This window comes from Culex quinquefasciatus, chromosome 3 (assembly GCF_015732765.1).
Source record: "Culex quinquefasciatus strain JHB chromosome 3, VPISU_Cqui_1.0_pri_paternal, whole genome shotgun sequence".
NCBI lineage: Eukaryota > Metazoa > Arthropoda > Insecta > Diptera > Culicidae > Culex > Culex quinquefasciatus.
Window position 1 is genome coordinate 141,520,996 of NC_051863.1, and position 24,649 is coordinate 141,545,644.

General features: G+C 32.5%; 1 protein-coding gene across 50 annotated transcripts in view; it reads right to left on the reverse strand.

The window, feature by feature from the left end:
• The window catches only part of LOC6033527 (glutamate-gated chloride channel), a 272,801-nt gene that overhangs the window by 30,114 nt on the left and 218,038 nt on the right, over positions 1-24,649 (reverse strand). For 38 of the 50 annotated variants that reach the window (XM_038259413.1, XM_038259414.1, XM_038259432.1 and 35 more), the window contains one exon: positions 11,166-11,380. In XM_038259413.1, the coding sequence (XP_038115341.1) occupies positions 11,166-11,380 (215 nt within the window). Of the gene's footprint in view, positions 1-11,165; positions 11,381-20,393; positions 20,547-24,649 lie in introns of all 50 variants that reach the window. The other 12 variants (XM_038259429.1, XM_038259412.1, XM_038259426.1 and 9 more) reach the window with 1 other exon arrangement.

Sequence of the window (24,649 nt, forward strand, 5' to 3'; positions counted from 1 at the left end):
ATCTAATTCCAGCGTGCCTCTAATGTTGCCATATTGACATTCAACTACAGATCATTAAAAGCGTTTCCAACTGAAATCGAGTGATAGATAGCTCAATAAGTGAGTAAGCAAGTTTCTATAGAAAGTTTTGCAAAATTAGTTGTTTAAATAGTGAAAATCAGCTAATTGGATGGAGTTAGGAGCGAGTGCTTAACCTGCCAAACATACGAGAATTTCCACTATTCAGTTTTAATTCTTGTTTTATTTTCATCTATGGAACTGAATAAAGAAGAATTTAATTTAATAAAGGATTAAATAATTTTTGGGTAAGAAATCGAATACAGAGTAATTTTTTCATCTGAAAATGAGGTCAAATAAATGTTTAGGTATTGAGTCTAGATTTTGGAATCGTTATTTTAAGATTCATTATTATCAGTGAAATTCCTAAATATACTTGTACTCATGGAGTAAAACCCCCTTTTTGCATGAATAAGATCAGTTTGAGTGCCCGTTGTGTTCTAGAATGATTTTAGCTAACACTTACTCTTGCAGAACTCCAATATCAAGAAGCATAAAAACCACTATTTCAGAGTGATACAAGTCACTTCACGAGCATGTGAATGATTGAAAAAGTTGAAGTTTTGTGTAATAAAATAGAAAATTTCAAATCTTTCATAATCTTCCACTAAAACATTGATTGAGAATTCGGAGCTTTTGAGTAATTCTCTAGAATGTATTTTTTGTTTATCTATGTGAAACTCTGTCCATGCACTCTCTATGACAAAAGAAGACATTTTGTATCATAAGTTTTCTTATTCAAGTCCCCATACAATTTGGCGGACTGTTCGAAAATTTGTAACTCAAGAAAGATTTTTTGACCGATTTTCTGAAGATTGAAGTCTTTGGAAAAGTTGTAGGTTATGTTTAGGATTTTTCGGAAAAAAATTGCTCAATTTTATAATATGTCTTTTCATTATTTAAAGTTGAATCCTTAAAACAAATATTTTTAAATTGTAGTTAACTTTTATATTTTTGGGGACAGAAATAGACAACTTTTGCGCTAGAGTTTTAAATGGTGCAAAATCTGTTACCGGAGTCATATTTTTTTTAAATGGATGATTTTTGGAATAAAATTAAATATTGTCAAACAAAATTTCAAAAATAATTCTTTGATGCAAAATCAATTATGCAATCGAAATTGACTTACCATATTTTTGATAAAGTGAATCGTTTAACAAAAGGATTTTCAGGTGAAATTCATTAAAAATTATTCAGTTGATTTAATGTAAAAATACTTCATAAAGATAAAGCCCTCTGCAAAAAATATTTTCAAAGGCAACATTTTTCGATTTTTGGCTTTTTAGTTTATTTTTTGTCATCTAATTAGCCAATTTTCAATATCTCGAATTTGCTGCTTTTTTAATTACAATTTTTAAGAGCAACCTTTTGAAAGGACTTATTTTGAACATTTTAAAAATTTAGCAATACTTTATGAAATTGGTCGATTTGGTGTATTATTGAATTTTTTATTTGGTTAAAAAATTTGATGGTGGCCTTCGTTATGGCCAAAATGCCATTTAGTTCGCCCATATTTTCAGTAAAGTTGTAGGTATTGTTGAGAATTATTAAAGCATAGGCATACGAAAATTTTAATTTTTCAATTTTAATAGAACCTTTTTTGACAAAAAAAAAACAATTCCCAAAATCCGTTTCAATATTTCTTTGAAATTTGTTAACAAAATTCCTCCGAGTTATAATTTGACTTAGAAAAAATGACAATAAAAAAATCTATTTTTTTTGCACTAGATTTCAAAAGTAAAGTATTTTACAGTAATTTTGATTAGGTTCCCCGTTTTCCAGACATAGCCATATAAAGTTCGATTGCAACTATAAAAATAATTTTTCGATTTTCAAAAATAGTGTCCATTAGCATTTCAATTTCTTAAACTATTGTTACTGAAAAGCTCAGATAATTTATCATCTTTTGGAAACAATTTTTTTAAGATATGGTCAAGCAATGGAAAAAGTAGAATTACCTACTTGCCATAATTTCAACGTTTCAATGAGTGTTGTAAAATGCACTGTTCAACAAAACAGTTGTTTTACAATCATCATCTTTTTTAAAAGTCCAAATTATGTCGAAAAAATATTGCAAGACGAAACATCAGTAACTGTGAACTGTTCCACCCTAGTCCATACATATCCGTGTTGATTGCCCAGCGATTGACACGTCGAAGTGCCACGTGGCGGTCGGTGGTGAGTGGGTGCTTGATGGGTAATAATGATGAACATATCGCGAGTGATAATTTTAATCCGCTGTCGCTGCAATGAAAACTTGTTCCATGAAGGTGGAGTTTTGAAGGCAAGAGGGGGTAGGTGGTTGGGCGCCCACCACTAAACATGTACCCTCTAGATCGCGCGGGACATTTTGAAATGAAGTTATTCAACACCAGAAGCCGGAACATCGCACTTTTCAGTACTTGACACTTTTCGTATGCTATGACACTTTTCCAGCCACTTGGCTGGGCTTGATGCATTAGCTGAATATTATACACACCGACACACACTAAATTATATCGTTTGTGTCTGGAAAGCATTTTATTATGATGTTGTTTGCGCGCGCCTCGAAACTGGGGCACTGTGGCAATAAGGGATCAATGGAGCGGCAAATTTTAATTATTATAATTAAGGGGGTTCATTATACAAACAACGTCGATCGGGTGGTGGTGATGACAGCAAAAGCAGCAGTAGCATCAACACCTTTTGTCACTTTTATGCGCCCAGCTGCTGGAGCTGGGGAATGTTCGTTAACTGCCGGTGGGTTTTTTTGGGGGTGGAAGGAGGAGGTTTTTCATTGGAAAAAAGGAACCATTTGTTCAACTAATGAAGGGAGCGTTGGGAGAAGTTAATGTTGTGAAAATTAACTAGATTTAATTTAACAAGTATTGATTTTTTGAAGAAACCAACTGAACCTCTGTAAACATTTATCTCAGAAGATAAATATGTGAAAACAGTTTGAATTATTAAATTTAATAATGACATATTTGAATAAAACCACATTTCGGGAAGAAATATCAGTAGCCGAGTAGAGTAACTTAACTCTCAATTTAAGAAAAAGTTTGTCACTTTATCCTTCATTGTTCTATACAAAATCTAAAAATAGCGATACACCGACATGGCTCATCATGTCGGCTGTCGTTTCATTTCGCTTAAACATTTTATTTCCGTTCGTCATTTCCTCCCCTTTTCCACGTGCTGGGTTTCCGTTCTGGGTGGTCACCCCACACACACACACCTACTCTCGTAGGTTTTGCTTCCATTTGTCACGGGAAGGAAGCTGATAAGACCAACTAGTCTGCTGCCTGGCATGAAACTTTACACATCCTTCAAATGAGAAAAGAGCGGGGAAAGCTTCGAAAGGGAAAACGGAGGGAAAATGAATACAGAAAAATACACCTTCAACACTGTGCCATGAATTGTCTTTCTCTCTCTCTTGCTTTTTTTCTTTTTTGAACATGGGACTAAATTTCCTCACCGCAACACAATGAATACCACCGCCGACAATTACATCATCCTCTGTCGGAAAAGTTTTGTTTCATTTTTAATTTAATCAGCGTTGGTAATTTCCTTTTCCGATTTCAATTCAACTACCAACTTGACAATGGGCACCTTGGGAAGTGACGTTACCTTGATTTTGAGTTAGAACTAGCTGGTCTTACGAAAATTCTTAACCGATGTTTTCCCCATATTTTTTTCAGGATCATTCTCATATCAACTTCAACGATTAACAGTGACCCCTAAACTTTAGTCGGTTCGGCACAAAATTAGCACAAATACATTTTTTTCAATAACAAACGTTTAAGTGTTCATTCTTATGTAAATTTGCTTAACTTTGAGAAAAACAAAGTTTTAAGGGGGAAAAATTAAAAAAAAACTGTTCAAAAATGGTCAAAATCATCACTCTGATAACTCATGAAGAATACAAACATATTTCTTGTGTTTATAGATAGATAATTTTTTTTAAACCAGCTCTACAACTTTGTAAAACATTGCACAGTGGTCTAGATCGCAAAACTAAGTGAATTGATTTTGCTAAAAATGATGAAGTTTTGGAGCTTTGGTGTCTTAAACAGATTTGTTGCATATGGAAAGGGGCAACTTTTGGTTTAGTTGAAAATTAGGGTGGTTCACGATTGGGGTGATTTTCAAAATCTAACTTTTCAGGAATATTTTTGGGATTTTTTCGTTTTTCAGAAAGTTGTTGGGCTTGCCAATCCAAGAAACTTTGTCCAAGACACTAAAATGTTATCTCGCAATCTACGCCATCTACGACCAAATTTAGAGAATGCATTTGAGCAAAACTTTACCAATCATTTTTTTGAAATTAGCACTTCAGGGTTAAGTTTTAGAGAAAAGTGATGTTTGGGACACTTTTAGAGCTTTTAAAAACAAACATTTGTAATGTTTGATAATTCAATTTAACGTTTATTTCAATAGTTACAGCCATTTTTAGTTTGAAAAAGATGCAAATTTAAAACTTAAATATCTCGAAAAAAAAGCAGGCCTAATTTTAAACAACAATGAAAATTCAATGAAAAAAATTTTTTTTTTGGTTTTGAAAATAACTTCAACTGCTTTGCTCAACTTTTGCAGCATTTTTTTGCAATGTTTTTTTTTTTAATTTCGTGAGATTTTTTTTCCAAATTATTCGTCAATAGAAGTTTTCATAGAATGTATAACATTTGCGCTTTCGAGAAATATTATGAAGCTTTGCGAACTTCGAGAAATATTTTGAGATGATTTTTTTTCCAAATTGGTGTATTGAACATTTGGGAGTTTTTTATGAACTTTCGTAAAGCAATGCTTGTCCGTAAGATTAAAAAAAATATGACTTATTTCAAAACTGAAAATTAGACTTCGCTTAATTTTTTTTCTGATACTACATCTCAATAAATATTGGCGAGATCTAAAAAAATTTCAAAAAGCAAAAATCAAAATTAAATCGAATTTAAAAACAAACAAATTAATAGGAAAATTTCTGGTCTTAGTAAAAAAAAATAAAAAATTTAAGAAACAAATAAAAAAAATAAAAAATATTTATAATAAAAAATCCGCGAATGGACCGTAGACTATACTATCCCAATCCTCGCTTATCCAAATTTTCGTTTATTCGTAGTTAGAGATTTCAGAGAAATTTCGGAATTAAAAAAAGTGAATGGTTTAAAAACTTACTTTTGGAATTTCATATACCGTCATTAGGGTGACATTGGGTCTGGGATGTGAATTTGGGTCATAAAAAATGCTGAAATTTGTATGACCCAATCTCACCCCTCGACCCAATGTCACCCCTAAAAAAAAAAAAAAACAGGCATAATACCTACATAGGAGTTCAAGGCTTTACAACTGAATCCATACAACATCCTCAAAGCCTTGATAAAACCTTTGTTAAAACCTAGTCAGGAGTTAAGGAAAAATATATACGTCTTCAAACGTCTTATGCCAAATAGGTTTTATTTTGGCAAAACATAATTCTTTGTCTTGCCAAATTATAAAATGGAGATGTTTTGCAAAAATGGCGATGATAAATAATAGATATTGGAGGTAACCAAAATAATTTGAAAGCTTATTTCTCGCAATTGGTGGCTCAAATTCAGCTGCGATTGAAATTTTATTGATAAATGTAAGGGAGATAGAGCCAAAAAAATCAACTTGCTTAAAAAAACCATTATTTGTAATCATAGTTTTTAATGTTTAAAAATATTTTATTGCAATTCTTTGCAAAAAATGTCCAAATTATTTATAAATATCTATCGTTATATTAATTATATCAGAAATTCAGCATAAATTAGTGTTTTTGTCAAATTTTATAAAAATTTCTCAGTTCTCTATTATTTCAACAAAGATGGTGGTAAATCACATTGAATCAGAACACGTGTTTAGCGCCATATTTATGCACTGCTTATTTGCCGCGTTAAAAGCTTTTTCAGGAGCTTGTGGTTTTAAGTAAGCTTTTTGCATGCCTAATGGCACTTGACAGCTAAAACACCCTTGGTTTTAGAGAAGCATGCAATATAACCGTTTGGCATGACATTGACATGCCAAACGGTTATATTGCATGCTTCGCGTACACCACTTCGCGCGTTGGCGAAGTGGTGTACGCGCTCGCACGGTATGCGAAAGAGCGGGGTTCGATTCCCCGGCGCGCCAGATGTGCGGTAGCTTTTTCCTCGCACTGTTAATTTCTGTACTCATTCGGCTTGAAGAATTAGCATGATAAATTAAGAAATTGACAATGGGTTTTCAAGACTCTCTTAAAACTTTCATAGACCCTTATAGAAAGCCATTTAGCTTTTATTGTCACAAGGTTTTATGTCCGAGGCATAAACCCTGTTAGAACCTATTAATTAGCTCTTGCTTATTGGTTGCGATGAATGCCCAAATAAAACTATTAAGCAATCAAGATGCTTCCAAAAAAAAAAAAAAATCAAATTGTTCGCTCTACAGCATTGCCTTGGCGTTCTCGATTACGAGATTCCTACTCGAAACTAGGTGTCCGAAGGCTTGATTGTTGAGGCAATTGCAAACCTCTTTTTACACCTTAGCTTCCATCCACCCCGGGATTCGAACTGACGACCTTTGGATTGTTAGTCCAACTGCCTACCAGCGACTCCACCGAGGCAGGACCCAGGGAGACGACTCCTACACCTGGACTGAGCTAACGACCTAACCTTTTTTAGGTTAGTCAATCAGACAAATCTCGTCTCGAAAAATGCCACCGGGACTGTCTGGGATCGAACCCAGGCCGACTGGGTAAGAGGCAATCACGCTTACCCCTACACCACGGTCCCAATATGCTTCCATAAAACCTTAATAAAACTAGGTGGTGGCTAGTTGGTTTAAAAATGTTACTTGGGTAGTATCGAAAAATAACATTTTCCAATGTGTTTTTGTTTTGAACGGTGAATTTAATAAACACATGAATGTTTGTGTTTGTGGGTCTCGTGGCGCAGGGGTAGCGGCTTCGGCTGCCGATCCCGATGATGCTATGAGACGCGGGTTCGATTCCCGCCTTATCCACTGAGCTTCTATCGGATGGTGAAGTAAAACGTCGGTCCCGGTTTCTCCTGTCTCGTCAGAGGCGCTGGAGCAGAAATCCCACGTTAGAGGAAGGCCATGCCCCGGGGGGCGTAGTGCCAATAGTTTCGTATGAATGTTTGACATAAAATTCCATTCAAGAAGCGTTTTTCGCAAAATGTTTTTGTACATATTTAAGAAAAAAAGAATGTGGGGTTTTGGTTTAATTGAAATTTGTGTAACAAAAAGTTAAATTTTCATTTCAAAACACTCCTTTCGATATAATATTTGTATGTGAAATTTTAAACCCAACGCTGTTGATGTGTTTAAACCGCGTAAAACAAAAAAATATCTCGAAATATACCGTTAAACGGGTATGGCTTGAATAAAAAAGTACACTAGAATGAGAAAAATCACTACTTTAACATAAATTTTGTTACTTAGGAATATGTATAAGATATCGGACAAAATGTTTCATCGACGCTAAAAGCTTTGTCAAAGTAATATTAGAGCAGTTCTCTACGGAATCGGTCTTTTTTCTTTAATTTTAATTTTTGTATTTTTTAATCCGGCTGAAACTTTTTTGGTGCCTTCGGTATGCCCAAAGAAGCCATTTTGCATCATTAGTTTGTCCATATAATTTTCCATACAAATTTGGCAGCTGTCCATACAAAAATGATATGTGAAAATTCAAAAATCTGTATCTTTTGAAGGAATTTTTTGATCGATTTGGTGTCTTCGGCAAAGTTGTAGGTATGGATATGGACTACACTGAAAAAAATGATACACGGTAAAAAAATTTGGTGATTTTTAATTTAACTTTTTGTCACTAAAACTTGATTTGCAAAAAAACACTATTTTTAATTTTTTTTATTTTTTGATATGTTTTAGAGGACATAAAATGCCAACTTTTCAGAAATTTCCAGAATGGGCAAAAAATCTTTGACCGAGTTATGATTTTATGAATCAATACAGATTTTTCAAAAATCGAAATATTGGTCGCAAAATTTTTCAACTTCATTTCGATGTAAAATCGAATTTGCAATCAAAAAGTACTTTAGTAAATTTTTGATTAAGTGCACCGTTTTCAAGTTATAACCAATTTTAGGTAACTTTTTTGAAAATAGTCGCAGTTTTTCATTTTTTTAAAATAGTGCCCATGTTTGCCCACCTTTGAAAAAAATATTTTTGGAAAGCTGAGAAAATTTTCTATATTTTGCTTTATTGAACTTTGTTGATTCGACCCATAGTTGCTGAGATATTGCCATGCAAAGGTTAAAAAACAGGAAAATTGATGTTTTCTAAGTCTCACTCAAACAACCCACCATTTTCTAACGTCGATATCTCAGCAACTATAGGTCCGATTCACAATGTTAAAACATGAAACATTCGTGAAATTTTCCGATCTTTTCGAAAAAAATATTTTCAAAAATTTAAAATCAAGACTAACATTTAAAACGGGCCAAACATTCAATATTACGCCCATTTGAAATGTTAGTCTTGATTTTAAATTTTTGAAAATATTTTTTTCGAAAAGATCGGAAAATTTCACGAATGTTTCATGTTTTAACATTGTGAATCGGACCTATAGTTGCTGAGATATCGACGTTAGAAAATGGTGGGCTGTTTGGGTGAGACTTAGAAAACATCAATTTTCCTGTTTTTAAACCTTTGCATGGCAATATCTCAGCAACTATGGGTCGTATCAACAAAGTTCAATAAAGCAAAATATTGAAAATTTTCTCAGCTTTCCAAAAATATTTTTTTCAAAGGTGGGCAAACATGGGCACTATTTTAAAAAAATGAAAAACTGTGACTATTTTCAAAAAAGTTACCTAAAATTGGTTATAACTTGAAAACGGTGCACTTTATCAAAAATTCACTAAAGTACTTTTTGATTGCAAATTCGATTTTACATCGAAAAATGAAGTTGAAAAATTTTTGCGACCAATATTTCGATTTTTGAAAAATCTGTATTGATTCAAAAATCATAACTCGGTCAAAGATTTTGCCCATTCTGAAATTTCTGAAAAGTTGGCATTTTATGTCCTCTAAAACATATCAAAAATGAAAAAAAAAAATTTAGTGTTTTTGCAAATCAAGTTTTAGTGACAAAAGTTAAATTAAAAATCACCAAATTTTTTTACCGTGTATCATTTTTTCAGTGTAGTCCATATCCATACCTACAACTTTGCCGAAGACACCAAATCGATCAAAATTCCTTCAAAAGATACAGATTTTTGAATTTTCACATATCATTTTGTATGGACAGCTGCCAAATTTGTATGGAAAATTATATGGACAAACTAATGATGCAAAATGGCTTCTTTGGGCATACCGAAGGCACCAAAAAAGTTTCAGCCGGATTAAAAAATACAAAAAAAATCGAATGACCGAAATCTCAGAGAATTGCTCATTAATGAGATCAATAATTGAGTATTATTTCATATAAAGAAAGTAATTAAGATAGTTTTTTTTTATTTCAATGGCGCTTGTGTAAGGATGTATTTGAAGTGTATTAGGGGCAGGGGGGGCAGAATGGCCCGCCTAAGTAAAATGCGCCAAAAACCATAGAAAAACATGAAAACTTATGAATTCAGTGTAGTAGGCTTATGCTTTGGGATGTTCCCTTCAATGTTGTATACTTGGTTGATGAAATTTTTTAGCTTAAAACTGTTTTTGAGCCACTTTAAAAAAAAAGTTTTTTCGACTTTTTTTCCAGGGTGCGGGGCAGAATGGGCCACCCTGTGGGGCAGAATGGGCCACCTTAGAAAACAAGCCATTTTGTCTAATACAACGTTGAAGGGAGATAAGAAATGACTTAAGGTACCTTTCTAACATAGTTTCCATGAAGTTAGACCACTTCAATAAAAATAGTCACTTACCAAAACAAAGATTTTTGAAAATAGTGTTAATTTGTTGAAAAAGGACACTATTTTTACAAATAATCATCAAAACAACTAAAAAATCAACTAATGTTGCATTAAACGTGATTTGTGAAGCTACCAGGAGTGAAATAATCCATTTAATCCAAATTTCATAACTTTTGATTGTTTTTATAAGGAAGGAAAAGGGTGGTCCATTCTGCCCCCAAGTGGATTTTAATTTAACACTTCCACCACCAAGTTTCTAAATGATTTTAAGGTTCCGTTGTTGTTTTTATACCTTGGTAGTAACATCTAGTAACGTTATAAGCAATGAGCAAACTTTTTCAAACAATCCAACTTTTCAGAAAGCTTATTTAAAAACCTCGAAATAAACAACATTTGCGTGGTTTTGTCAATAAATTTACATTTTTGCTCATAATTCGAAAAATACAATGAATTCAAACGTCGTTTTCGGTATGGTGAAGTTTTTTGACGTCCTTTATAAGACCCTTGCCTTACAATTGGTCTGAATCCATTCTAAAGCCCAAAACCAAGGGTGGCCCATTCTGCCCCCCTGGTCCATTCTGCCCCCCCCTGCCCCTATTCGTAAAACATGCAAAAATAAAAAAAATAAACTTGAATGATTTTAAAATATGTTTACAAGACTATTGCTTTTGCTTTGCAATCATTTTGAAGAAGAATCATAATATCTTTTATACATTTGCTTGAAATGTTTAATAAAAAGGAATTGTAATAGCTTAAAATTTGTATTTATATTCCTTGACGCTGTTTATTAGATGTTGTTTTTATTTTTTTAAGCAAAAATATAAATCTATGTTCAGTTCACTTTAAATTAAGTTAAGCAAATTCGATAAATATACTAAAGTAAAAAAAATCTGTAAAATAACAACTTAGACAAATAGATTATATTTTTAACATTTTCGGGATTAAGGTATGATGACTTTGTGGTTTTTTTTTCATGCAATAGAAAAGCTCTCGCGTAAAATGAATACAAACTAAACTAAAATTTAAATCCAAACAAAATAAACTCATTCTTCAAAACTGTTAAAAATCAACAAACCACTTTAAAATTACGATGTTAATTGGATTTTTTTTTGTTTCAAAAAGGGGATGATCGGAAAAGTCATTCTCTACTGGGGAACTTTTGCATAAAATTGGCCAACATATTTCTGTTCGGCGGGGTTTGGGTGAGAGGTTGCGAAGGGGGAAGTTGAAGAAACCTACCTGGGTGACCGGATTTTCGCCCGGCCGGTAGACGACGTTGTGCAGAGGCCGTTTCCGGCCGACGTAGTTGACGCACACAAACTCGAGCAGGGACGCGTAGATGAAGCACATGCAGACGCCGTCCCACACGTTCATCGCCGTCAGGTTCGAAACCACCGGCAGTGTGCTGCGGAAACCGTTCGAGGTGGTGAAAAAATTCAGCATGGTTGTGACGCCTAGGGTGTGGTTTGCGGTTTCGTGGTGCGGAAGTTTGGGGAAAAAGAGAAAAAAGAAAATTTTTGTCAGAGATAATAACTTGATGAAATTTTACACAAAATGAGTGGTGGATGCTTTTAAAGCTTGATCATTTCTAATTCTTAGCTTGGTTCTGTGAATGTTATTTTTTTCTGTTCCAACATCATCTGCCAAAAGGAAGATGTTACATGTTGCTCATGAATTTGGGCCACAGCTTCTGAACTAATGTAATTTGAATTGTACATTTAATCAAATGTAATCTTATTACATACTTCATCAGCTAATAATGTTTAACTAAGAGTTGGATAATATTACTTAAAAAAATCCCAATCATATTTTGAGCTTTCATTAGAACACGTTTTCTGGAAAAAAAAATATTAAATTTTAGTTAATATAAGCGAAGATATGCATAACGGAAATACAAATCCAAAACAACACTTTTGTAAATAACCTAAAATTGCATCATTATTACACAAAATTTATTAACACTTTTTATATTTGATTCAAATCCAGGAATTTTGAAAAAAAGTTAATCTCAACATAATGGAAATAAATTTAATTTTAAAAGGTTAATAAATACAATGCTGAAATTTTATTCATGGTTAAATTATTATTTTCGAGGCAAATTGAGAAATGTTAACTTTAATCAAACTAACCAAGTTATTCTCTGGTGTTATCCTCATTTAATTAAGAAGTAGAAAGAAAAGGTGGAGTTTCATAGATATTAAACCAGAAATTGCGTTTTTTTGTCAAAAAAATTGTTCACTGAGAAATTAAACATGCTTACAATATTTATATTTGAGCACCAAACCCAGAAACAGATTTTACTTATTTTTTTATTTAGCAAACTTTGTGGGGGCAACTTTTTTTTCACAAAAATTCAACTTCCCAAAATCCGTATTTTTAATTTTTTTAATATTTTAAGGGTTAAAATTCCGCATGTTTTTAAGCCATTCAGAATTATGGACTAAAATTTTGCCGACAAATTAAGATTTTTTTTAAATAGTGATTTTTGTAAAAATTTAAATCTGTTACTTAAATTTTTCTTGACCTCATTTTTTGTGTAGAATCAAATTTGCAATCACCGTTTTTTTAATACTCCATTCAAAGTTAAATTTTGTCCGGTAAATTCTGGTTTTTTGACTTTTTAAAATAATGTCCATGATTCATGGAAATATTTTTTTCGAAGAGTTCAGAAAATTTCCTACAATTTCTCCTAAATTGAAGATTTGACCACTGCACAGTGATCCAGAACGCAAAATTATGTGGATAATGAAATTTCCGAAAAATGGTGATGTTTTGGAGTTTAAGTGTCTTCAGAAGAGCTGTTGCAAATGAAAAGAGTCAACTTTTGGTTTGGTTGAAAATTCGGGTGGCTCACGATTAGGGTGATTTTGAAAATCTAAAAAAAAAATAAAAAATGTGTGCCCCGAATATCACTTTTCCCTAAAACTTAACCTTGAATTGCCACGTTTAAAAAAATTGATTTTCGAAGGTTTGCTCAGATGCTTTCTATAAATTTGGTTGTAGAAGGCGTATATTATGAGGTAAAATTTTGGTGTCTTCGACAAAGTTGCTTGGATTGGCGAGCCCAACAACTTTTTAGTAGACAAAAAATCCCAAAAATATTCCTGAAAAGTTAGATTTTCAAAACCACCCAAATCGTTAGCCACCCTAATTTTCAACCAAACCAAAAGTTGACTCTTTTCATTTTCAACAACCCTTCTTAAGACACCAAAGCTCCAAAACTTCTCCATTTATCTGAAAATCAATTTTCCACTTAATTTTGCGATGTAGACCACTGTGCATTGGTTGCTAAGATAAAAGAAAAAGAAACAGGAAATTTTTTTTTTTAAGTCTTCCAAACAGTCCTCTTTTTTTAATATCGATATCTCTTCAACTAATGGTCCGATTTTAAATTTTGAGGTATGAAACATTCGTGAAATTTTCCGATCATTTTAAAAACTATATTTTTAATTTTGTTTTTAATCTGAACTTACATTTCAAAATGGCTAAACATTTAATATTACGCAGAAGGTATGAAATTTCTTAACCTTATTAAAATTGCAAAGTTAACGAAGAAAACAATTTTTTGATGAACACAACAACATTTTTTTTTGTTTTTCCATTGGCAATTTTTAATACCTTTCACCTTTCAAATTTAAAAGGACTAAACAGAAAAATTAAAATTTATAAAAAATTTGCGTGACAAACTTTTTTCTACACATTTTCACACTAAGTATATAAGAAAATGCCTTCTGAATATAAAAAAAAAAACATTAAGTGACATTTTCATTTAGTACTATCCTGGTGAATTGAACGAAGTAAGTAAAAACTTAAGTTTTGCAAAGTTTTGAAGGCGTTAAATGTGTAATTCGTGAAAAATCCCTCTTAAAAATCATTAGACTTTCTATAACACTTGCTGTCAATTGAAATGAAAAAAATGCACATTAAAAACAACATTCACAGAACCAACGATGATTGTAGCAGTGCACATGATGATATACCAAGTCAGAACGATGAACATAATTCTTAAATTTACAATTCCGAGTAATTGCGATGGGAGTGCGATCAATATCTGCAGTGTATTTTTACGAGATCGGATGTATCGATATTTTAGTTATGGCCAATATAAATTTTTACACACTGCGTATATTTACATTAACCTTGGTGGCATTTGCGCGAGAGTTTGCGTGTGTGGCCACGGACGGGATTGTCTCTTGTTTTCAATCATTTTTTTTTGCGGCATCCCAAAAAATAAAAACAATCCGATAACGACGGCCACATGCATTAATTAATACTACCGTAGAGGCTGCCTTTGGTTGGTGGACATGGCAGAATCCGATGGGAACCGCGAAAAACCCTCAAACGTGACGAGGATTTCAAGTGGTGGACTAAGGTTTTGGAATGGGGTGGAAGTGTGTGGTTGGAGGATAAATTGACATCCTTGGAAAATAGGGAAAATTCGTTAATTAAGAGAACGAACGTTGAAAGTTGGAATTCGTTTTGGTGTTTTGTATCAACAAAATCTGTCATTCACTTTGAAAATGAATACTTTAATTTAATTCTATGCATTTGTATGCTTTTTATTACCCATTATAAACAAATAAAATAAAATTAATGCAATCACGAGTGATCCTGTTGGTTTACAATCAGATCGATCTATCAATGTCCGTGGTTCATAAATAACATTTAATTATAGTGCGCAATTGCAGCAGTCCCCGTTATTTATGGAACTCATTCATCCAAGCTACTCAAAGTCAGCTAAACACGGCATCAGTTTACATCAAACAGGATAGGTTTACGACCCCGAAGGACATTATTTCATCCAATATTCATGTGTCCCACTGCTGGGGCAGCGCTGCTATCATCGAGCATGAATCAAATTGTTGACAACATTTTAAATTTAAAATGTGGCGGTGCTGCTATCTGCCAATTGCACTTCCTGCAGTCTTGTCTGTCCAACATGGTCATTGGCGAGAGTGCTTCGACTAGTTGATGTTGTCTTGATGGCGTAGTTGTACACAGTGTGTATAAATAAATATTGATTATCTTTCTCTCTCGGGCGAGTTAGTACCGATCAGCTAGGAGGGCCGTCGTTCACTCGCTGGCTCATTTAGAGGCATAGGCAGCGAATGACAAACATGTTAAAGCTGCCTGAAATAAATTAACTACCACCACCATTTAGAGGCAATGTTCAGAACGGAGACATGACAATAGGCCCGTTTGTATGAAAACATGTGCATTTGTTTTGTGACCTGGTATAAAAAGCAACTCAGGCTATAATTAGCAGATAAAAATATATTTAAAAAAAAAATCGGACTGTTCAAACCAGCCTTTAGTTTAGATATTGGGCCTTAATAATAACCCTAATCCTGATTAAATGTTGACAATAAATTAATATAAGGAGCAATTCTCTCGAGACCTTGCAATGTTTTTGATATTTTTTTGGTATTTTTGGATTTAGATGAAAATTTGTGGGTGCATTATTAGATCATCCATACAAAAGTTTTCATACAATATTGGTAATCGTACATACAAAAAGACTATTAGAATATTCAAAAATCTGTCGAAATTAGCCTATGTTAGAAACATAAACAGGTAAAAACAGGGTTTTCGTTCATCACCAAAAAAGCGTTTAATTTTTAAGAGACAATGTCAAAAAAATATTGATAGATCGAAAATAAATGTTTTTGAGCATTTTCAAATGTTGAGCTGAATAAAAAAATTGAAAATATTTCCATGTAGAAAATTGGAACGCATATTAAAAATATACAAAATAAAAATTGTACCTTCGAGTACTTTTTACAGTCACAGTTCAGGCTTTTTTTTGAAAACTAATGGAAAATTTGCATTTATTTTGGCATTATTCTGCATAAATTAAATTTTATGTGCAATGTCCTATCTGAATTTTTTTTGAAGTTCTAAGTAATACGTACAACTTTGCCCTCGACACCAAATCGATCAGAAAATTCGTTCTCAAGATACAGATTGATGAATTTCCGAATAACCTTTTTTGGACGAACTACAGAAAAAGTACGCAAAAAGTTATATCCAAATTAAAAACATGCATTTGCTTAAATCGCATAGAATCGTCATTTTTCGAACCAACCTAACACTGTGACTAATAATCGATATGATTAAATTTATTCTTAGGCAAAAGGTTAAAATACATAATGTTTTTGACCAAAATAATGAAAACTAAAAGGTTTGACGACATAAAATCAAAACCTTTTGTGGACAAAAGGTCGAAAGTTATATTATTAGAAAAAGTCTCAACAAACATTTTGAATCTTTTTTTTTCAAAATAATTCATTTAGTTTTATTAGGATAGTACTACTTTCAAACATGATCAATTATTAAATAAAAATCTTGAGATAAAAATCTAAACTCAAACAATTTTTTTTTTTTTTCGTATTTTTTTTTTATTTCTCAAAGATGAATAGTTCTTGAAATATTTTTTGGCAAATTTTTCAACATTCAATCAAAAAAACTAATTTATTCATATTTCGGTATTGAAAACGAAGTTGACTTTATAGCTGTCGGCCACCATTGCTAGTACCAACCACTAGTGTCTTCCTTTTTATCTACAAGGACTTCGCCGCCCTGGGCTCCTAAGTGTATGAAAGTATGGTACGGAGCGACGGCGCCGAATACCCATATTTACACAAAGAATTTTAGAGCGCCCGCCGCGGGATTCAAACCGTCGACCTCTGGATTGTGAGTCCAGTGCGCGGTCCGATTGATCCACACGGGCGGGACATATTTCGGTATTACAAGAAGTAAAAAGTTCTTGAAATAAAATTTGAACTCAAACTTATTTATAAAAATGTAAAATTCTTTCAAAACAATTAAATCTTGTATCATTATTTTAAATTTCATTTTTTCAGTGCATGTATATTTTAATCTGATCCATTTATTCCTTTTTATTGATTATTGTGAGCTTTCTTTCCTTTCGTTCAAACACAAACAGTTTTGTTTTTAAAAATTCCTTTAAAGTTAGCACATATATCGAAGATTTTTATTCATCCACTATAATTTATTCTTTTCTGAGTATTTGTGAGTGTTTAAATTATTCCTTTCTTTAGTTTTTCTTTCTAATAAAATTAAACTTTCCGCAATTTCTGTAAGATGTTCCATTCTTTCCAAATTGAATATACCTTTAAATAGTTTAATGAGATAAAGTCTGACTCAAACATATATTAAAAAATTTCTGTTCTTTCATAATGAGCAAATCCTATATCTGACATGTTTTTGAATTTTTTGTAAATATTTTTTCTAATGGTACAAAGATTTTTTTAAATTAAGCAAATAATTTTATTTTTTTTCATTAATTGATTTTTTACTTATACGTAGGGTTCTTTTTAAAAACAAGTTGGGGAGTTTGAGGTAATATGGACAGTGGGAGTAATTTGGACAGTAAAAATCATTTTTTCTTCTTATATAAAGTGAAAACGACAGTTAAAGTGATAAGGCTAGTACTAGTAATGGCCTAGGAGTATAGACAAACCAAAAAAAAGTTGTAATAGGTTATGTAGTTTTGGTATAAAATGTAAAAGTTACCGAAGGCCGGTTGGCACTGCCTTATGTTCTATTATTTGAGAGTTGGGAAATAAGGTTTTGCAGGGATTCTATGACAATAAAGTGGACAATTTTTGTTTAAGGGGGTTGCTTGGACGATGCCTGAGATATACGTACACAGCAAAAAATCCGATGGTAAAATCGCATGCAAAAGCATGCACATCACCTTTGTCAAAATAAACACTTAATATTACACACCGCATGTACATTTTTTGCAAACACAAAAAAAAAGTTGCAACCGACGGGATTCAAACCCATCACCAACAGTAAGGACTGGCGCCTTAGTCCACTCGGCCATCAGACCGATGAAAAGTTGTAAGGATAAACGCATATATGAGCTTGACATTTCGGTCAAGTAGGTTTCCCATACTGATGGGCTACATATTTCAGAGTGTAAAATCACATAAAATTGCATAAAATAATACAATATTTATTTTACACCCAGGCCTCTTACACGTAGCTGGATTACTACTTTTTTAGTTGTGTATACGTATTGTGTATTCTATCCATTTTTATCATCAAAAAATTCTGATTTTATTTTATTGAACATGCCATGAGGGTACTTTGGACATGGCTTGTGGGGTAATTTGGACATACCTCAAATACTACCTATCAGGCAAAAATATAAGTAACTTTCATGGTTGGTTGAGTTTTTAAAGCGATTTAGATAAATTTAAAGGTATTTAAAATGTCAAAATGTTCAAAAAGGAATGAGAACAATGAGAACTTACACAAAATCCATTTTTTTTTACTGAATAATGAAATTTATTTCACTATTCGAACGGATGAAAATCTGATTACTGCACATTTTGCATTCAACTAGACTCTAATGTTGATTGCTTGAATTAATTTCTTTGAACTTCTAATGCTGATTTATAATAATATTTTAATTTAAAGGGCTACGGAATAGAAAAAAAAGACGGATCGTTTCAGGTTAATTAGTTAGAGATTGGTTTAGATAAATCTAAACGATACTTTCATCACGCAAAACAATACTTGTGCCTAATCAAGAATCAATGTTTAAATCATTTCAGAATGAATGATTGAAATGTTTATACTACACAGTAAAAAATAATGTAAATTTGGAAGCTGTAATTTTGACAGGTTGAATATAACCTCTTTTATGATGTAATTTTACCTCAATTTAGACTGAAAAAGTGGCATTACACCAGAAAAGTGGTAAAATTACACATTTCTAGAGGTAAAATTTCACCTTTTTCTGAAATAAAAGATGTATCCCTTCCCCGATGTAATATTACAATGATTTTTTTTTCTGTGTACACTGAACTATTTGTTATCTTCTTGAATTATAATTCTATCACAAAATCATTTTTTAAACCTTTGATGGCATATTTTTAGCAAAAAAAAACTATCAAAATATAAAGCAATTACAAAACCAGGTTGAAGGACACAGCTAAAAAAGTAGTAATCCAGCTGCGTGTAAAAGGCCTGGGTCTAAAATAAATATTGCATTATTTTATGCAATTTTATGTGATTTTACACCCTGAAATATGTAGCCCATCAGTATGGGAAACCTACTTGACCGAAATGTCAAGCTCATATATGCGTTTATCCGAACAGCTTTGCATCGGTCTGATGGCCGAGTGGGCTAAGGCGCCAGTCCGTACTGTTGGTGCCGGGTTTGAATCCCGTCGGTTGCAACTTATTTTTGTGTTTGCCAAAATTGTACATGCAGTGTGTAATATTAAGTGTTTATTTTGACGAAGGTGATGTGCATGCTTTTGCATGCGATTTTATCATCGGATTTTTTGCTGTGGATAAATAACATACTCAAAAAATCAAATTCTTCAACATGTGTCCAAATTACCCCACAAAAGTTGTCCATATTACCCCACAAGGCATGTCCAAATTACCTCAAAGGGGTGTCGTGGGGGTAATTTGGACACCTTTTCATTTTTACGATAAAAATGAGCTTTTATACTCTGATGCCATCCACATTCGTTTAAAATATCTATACAGCCCGTGGCAGACCAATTTCCTTAGGGTGTCCAAATTACCCCACACTCCCTTGTTCCTCAATAAAAATTTACATATTTTCGACCATTTTTCGTTTCGAAATTTTGTCCGTTCGATAATTTGCCCACTTTTGACCTTTTGACTATTGATCCAACCTATTGTCCATTCAACCATATTTCTTTTGACCTAATTTCATACATTTTGGAATCACGAATTGTTTTATCAAATTTGAACCAAAATAAAAGAGAGTGATCTAGAAGTTTTGAGTTTTTTGCTATCCTGTTAACATAGAAAACATTATAATTTATAGGACCATTTTTTTTTTCCAAAAACGTTCAATTTATAATTGAATCGCGTTTTGATTTTGTAAAAAAATAATATGACCTACACCAAAAGACAACTGCAACACTAGAGCATCCCATTCTAGGTCGTGCCATGATAACCTAGCTATTACACTGTGAACTCCAAGTGCCGTAAAGCACCAAACGAGTTAGGCATGCCAACATTAGAGGCGAACGACAAAGTTTTTCGTTAAACGCATAGAGAAAGGTGTTCATCCAAGGGTGTCAAAAGGAGGAAGAGGGGGAGGAGTTTGAGTTGTGTGGTTTGTTTAAGCTTGGGTGCGTAGTTTAAACACACCAATGTTGAACGTCACAGTTTCACACTTTTCAAGAGGAATGGGGAGGTCTCTGAATAGGAATCCTACAAAATTTGAGGTTATGTTTTCGATTTCTCAATTTTCGACTGAGTATAGAATCTTCATCAAGGTCATCAAAACATAACTGATTTCTATAGAATCCAAGTAAGATTTCACTTCCCTCTTTCTAGGTTTCTCGGAAAAGGACCAGGATGTCACGCAACGCGTAGAACGTATTCCGGAACGACGAACGGACGAACGGACGGACGGATGGGCTGTAAAAGTGGAGGCGCACTTACCTATCATGACCCGGGCCGGCACCGCGTTCCACTCCAGCCAGAACGTTATGAAGGACGAGGTCACCAGGATGATGCCCGGTATGAATACGGTGGTGAAATAAAACGCCCGGTCACGTGTAAACATTAGGTCTACTTTCAGGCAACTGTAATTACCTAGATAATTTTTTTGTTTGTTTGTTTGTTGTTGTTGTCGTGGTTGGTGTGGGTGTGGGTGTAATCAAGAGACAGGGGGTGAACATTCACGAGTAATTGCGTGTGTTTGTTAGTGTGTTGTGTCCGATGATTTACGACCGCGTTGAGGTACAACATGGTTAATTGTGTGAGGTTTTGTTGACGTTTTATTACGTGTTTTGTTATTAACATTCACAGTGGGTTACAAGTTGAAGTTTTTTTTCGGTGTATTTATATGTTGTTGTGTGTGTTTTTTTTTGTTTCGTGAGAAAGAGACAGAGAAAAGAAAGAAGAAAAGGGGAGAACAGAAACCGTAAAAGCAGGCCAAGCTCAATTTTGATTTGTTTTGTTTAGAACACTATTTTTGATCTTTATATCTAGGTGGTTATCAGTTAGTAATAAACTAGGTTAATAAATTATTTACACAACACTGTGTTATTGACAGGTTTTGCTGGAAAAGGCTGGAAATAAACAACTCATTTTGGCTGAAAACAATGATGATTAATTAAATTTCAGTTTATATGATACACAATTAAATTTGAAATTAAAAAATATATGATTTAACTAAAACAAAAGTATAATAATTTAAACTAAAATCAAATAAAAATTAAGAAAACGAAATAAGGAATAGTTAGGTGAAAGGTTGTAGGATTTATGATTGAAAAATTAAATGGTTTTCATTTATTATTTTGATCAATGTATGTTTTAAACTCATTTAAAGAATAACTTTAAAATGTTGAATTGAACTTATTTGAAACTAAATGTTGCATGCAGCATTCCTTTTGAAATCTACGTTTTATAACTAAGGGAAAATAGTGTTGATTAGAGGTAAACAAACTACTGCTGAAACATTAAGATTTATTTATTTCTAATGCTACTTCATTCCGAAAAAACCAATTCTAAGATCTATAAAAGAAACGTTCAATCAAAAATTCGAATTGATTCCGGAAACGGGCAGCCAGGCAGAAAATGAAACATGTATGCTGGTGTGTGTGCGCGTGTGTCGGTGTGTGTGTGTGTGTGTTGCAGAGATCGGATACTTTCGTTCGTTTCCGGCGGAAGGCGAATATTCGAAGCACGTTCATCGCGACCTTCCGCAAAGTGGTGGTGATTTTTTGTTTTTCACATTTCCAAAGAGAGACAATCCACGCCGGTCACCGCTCAAACGCCAAAAAATCGCTATTTATTATTCAGATGATATGATCAGTGAGTTTATGTGCATGTGTGTGCAAGTTTGATTGAGTGATTTCGTGTGCGAGCAGGAACGATTCAACATGTTGTGAAATCACGTTGAAATGCGTTGTGAGAATAGAGCGTTGGAGGAAAACGATTTTTGTAGAGTTCTGACATGTTTTTTTGAACTCTGCAGTTCAAAATAAAATGAAGCTTCATAATTTGGTAATTAAAAAGAACTTGCTCGACTCGCTTACCATTTTTTTTCTTAATAAACGTATTGGTAGTGTTTTATATGGGTTGCTTTTTGATATTGTAATTTAAAATGGTCAGGTTTAACGTGAAGACTTCCATCATGGTCATGATTTTTCGTTCAAAGATATAAATTTTGCGTCGCTTTCAATATTTTGACAAAATTCCTTCAACAAGTTGTTTAGAATAGTGCCCTACACATGCTGATTCCTTTTGGTAACGATTATCATAAAGTTATAGAAATCGTCATTAATCAATGATTGTCAACTAGGACGTCAATGATTGTACCACAAAATTATATAAATTTTTAAACGCTTTTAATTTAGATCAAAATTTCTTTCAGTGGCTTGAAGAACTCAACACCCGGCACATGCTGATTCCTTTTGGTGCTGAAATTCGTTAAATTGAATTTAATACAGAATATTTAATAGTGATGATCAATTTTCTTCGAAAATGATCAACGGCTTCACCTTAAGCCAAGTTGAAAAAAAACATTTTGGAGCAGTAATAAAGATTATGTAAATTATTGAAAAGAGTTCTCATAGTAAACCCTTAAAAAAATTGATCAATCTGCTTAAATTAACCCTCTAAACATGATGTCAATGAAATTCAATAGAATATTGAACACACATTTTTTTAAGTGAGCAACCATACTAGGCTTCATACAATTTTGACAGGTATCCTTTACAAAAATGGTACGTACATTTTTTTTTCCAAAATTTGTATTTTTTGAAGAAATTTTCGGTTCGGTTTTCGGTTTGGTGTCTTCAGCAAAGTAGTAGGTGTTGATAAAGACTTTTCAGAAAATAAAATGGACACGAAAATTTCTTTTACGATTTTTAATGATCTTTAAAAAACAATTTCCCAAAATGCACTTTTTTATTAATTTTTTTCAATTTTTATATATGTTTTAGGTAACAAAAACCACAACTTTTAAGCCATAGAAAAGTATGGATAAAAATTTCGCCGCCGAGTTTTGATTTTCAGAAAAAAAGTTTTGCTGGAAAAAAAAATTTTACTCGAAAAATATTTTATTTTTGACTTAAGTTTCTCATGTAAAATAAAATTCGCAATCAAAAAGTGACTTACAGATTTGTTGATAAAATGCACTGTTTCCAAGTACAGCCAATTATAGTTTAATTTTAACTGAAAAATACTCCACCGCTGAAAATATTATTTTTCGAAAAGTTGATTAAATCTCCAATAAAATTGCTCAAGAAACTTGGAAAGAAACAAGAAAATTGTTTTTTTTTTAAGTTTTATCCAATCAGCCTTTAATTTTCTAAAGCAAATTTCTCAGAAACTAATGGTCCTATTTTCAATGGAAAAAATAAACATATGTTAAATTCGTTGATCTTTTCGATTCTTTTAAGTTTAAGTTCTAAAATTTCAAAAGGGCGTAACACTGAATATATTGACCTTTTTGAAATGTTAGTATTAATTTTTCCATCAAATTAATGGAATTAGGCTCTATAGTAAATAATTTAAAATGAAGTAAAAAAATATTTGAAATTTTATGTTATCAGAATTTGAACTGGGTTCAAACCACGAATTACACCGACGAACAAAATTTCTGCGCAGGCTCAACTCGAGGGGAAGCATTAAGTTTTGGGTCCACAGAATGACGTTCACTTTGAATTTTTCAAAAAATATATAGACAGGGACGAATGGTTTTTCTCCAAAGTTTGTATGGAGACTTAGTGCAGTTCGCTATTCCCACATATTGCATGCAATTTTTGAATTGGATGCAACAGCAACGAACCGATCTAATTCTTCACACAATTTTTGGAGAAAAACCATTCGGCCCAGTCTAAATATTTTTTAAAAATTCAAAGTGCATGTGATTCTGGGGACCCAAAACTTCATGCCTCCCCTCGAGTAGAGCCTGCGCAGTTATTTTTTGTCAATTTTTGTTGATTCTTATTTGGAATCCGGGGTGACTTTGATAGTCATAGTTTTTCTTGTGAAAATCAGATTTAAGGTGTTCAAATATTATTTTTATGTCAAATGTACCATCACTAAGGTTGCTAGAATAGTTTTTTAAGATAATAAATCTATGTTTATATTTAGTTAACTAAGTTTATAAACTTTTTAACAAAATACATTTAAATTTTAGGTAAAATTGTAAAAAGTCTGAATTTTGCCTGAAATTAGTAGAAACCAATTTTCATTATAAAATTATCGATTCATATTGCATTTTAAACTGAAGCACGAATCAAAAGTTTTCACTTTTAATATCAAATTTGTTCTACTGAAAATGTCTATAAAATTTTGAGATTTGTTAAAATTATGTTTCAAAAACACATAGTATTTATTATTTACAAATTTATGTTACCTTCTTCTAAAGGAAAATTGTCCAAAGAATCCGAAAATGCACTTCGTTTTCCGATTCAAAGAATGAAGAAAAACATGACAGTTTAAGGATATTAAAATAATGGTATTCGTCAACTTTTTTTGTTTATAATTAAATTTGAGATATTTAAAAAGTTGTTAACGGATAGTCCCTTTTTGAAAATGTTCACTTTTTTTATTTATGCTTCAAATTTTGGTTTTGATGGAAATAGGAATATTATATTTGTATGAAAAAAAAATTGATTGATTGAATTCCAGAAAAAGCAATGTTTTTTCAGTTTTAGGAAAAGACCAATAGATTTCAAGAT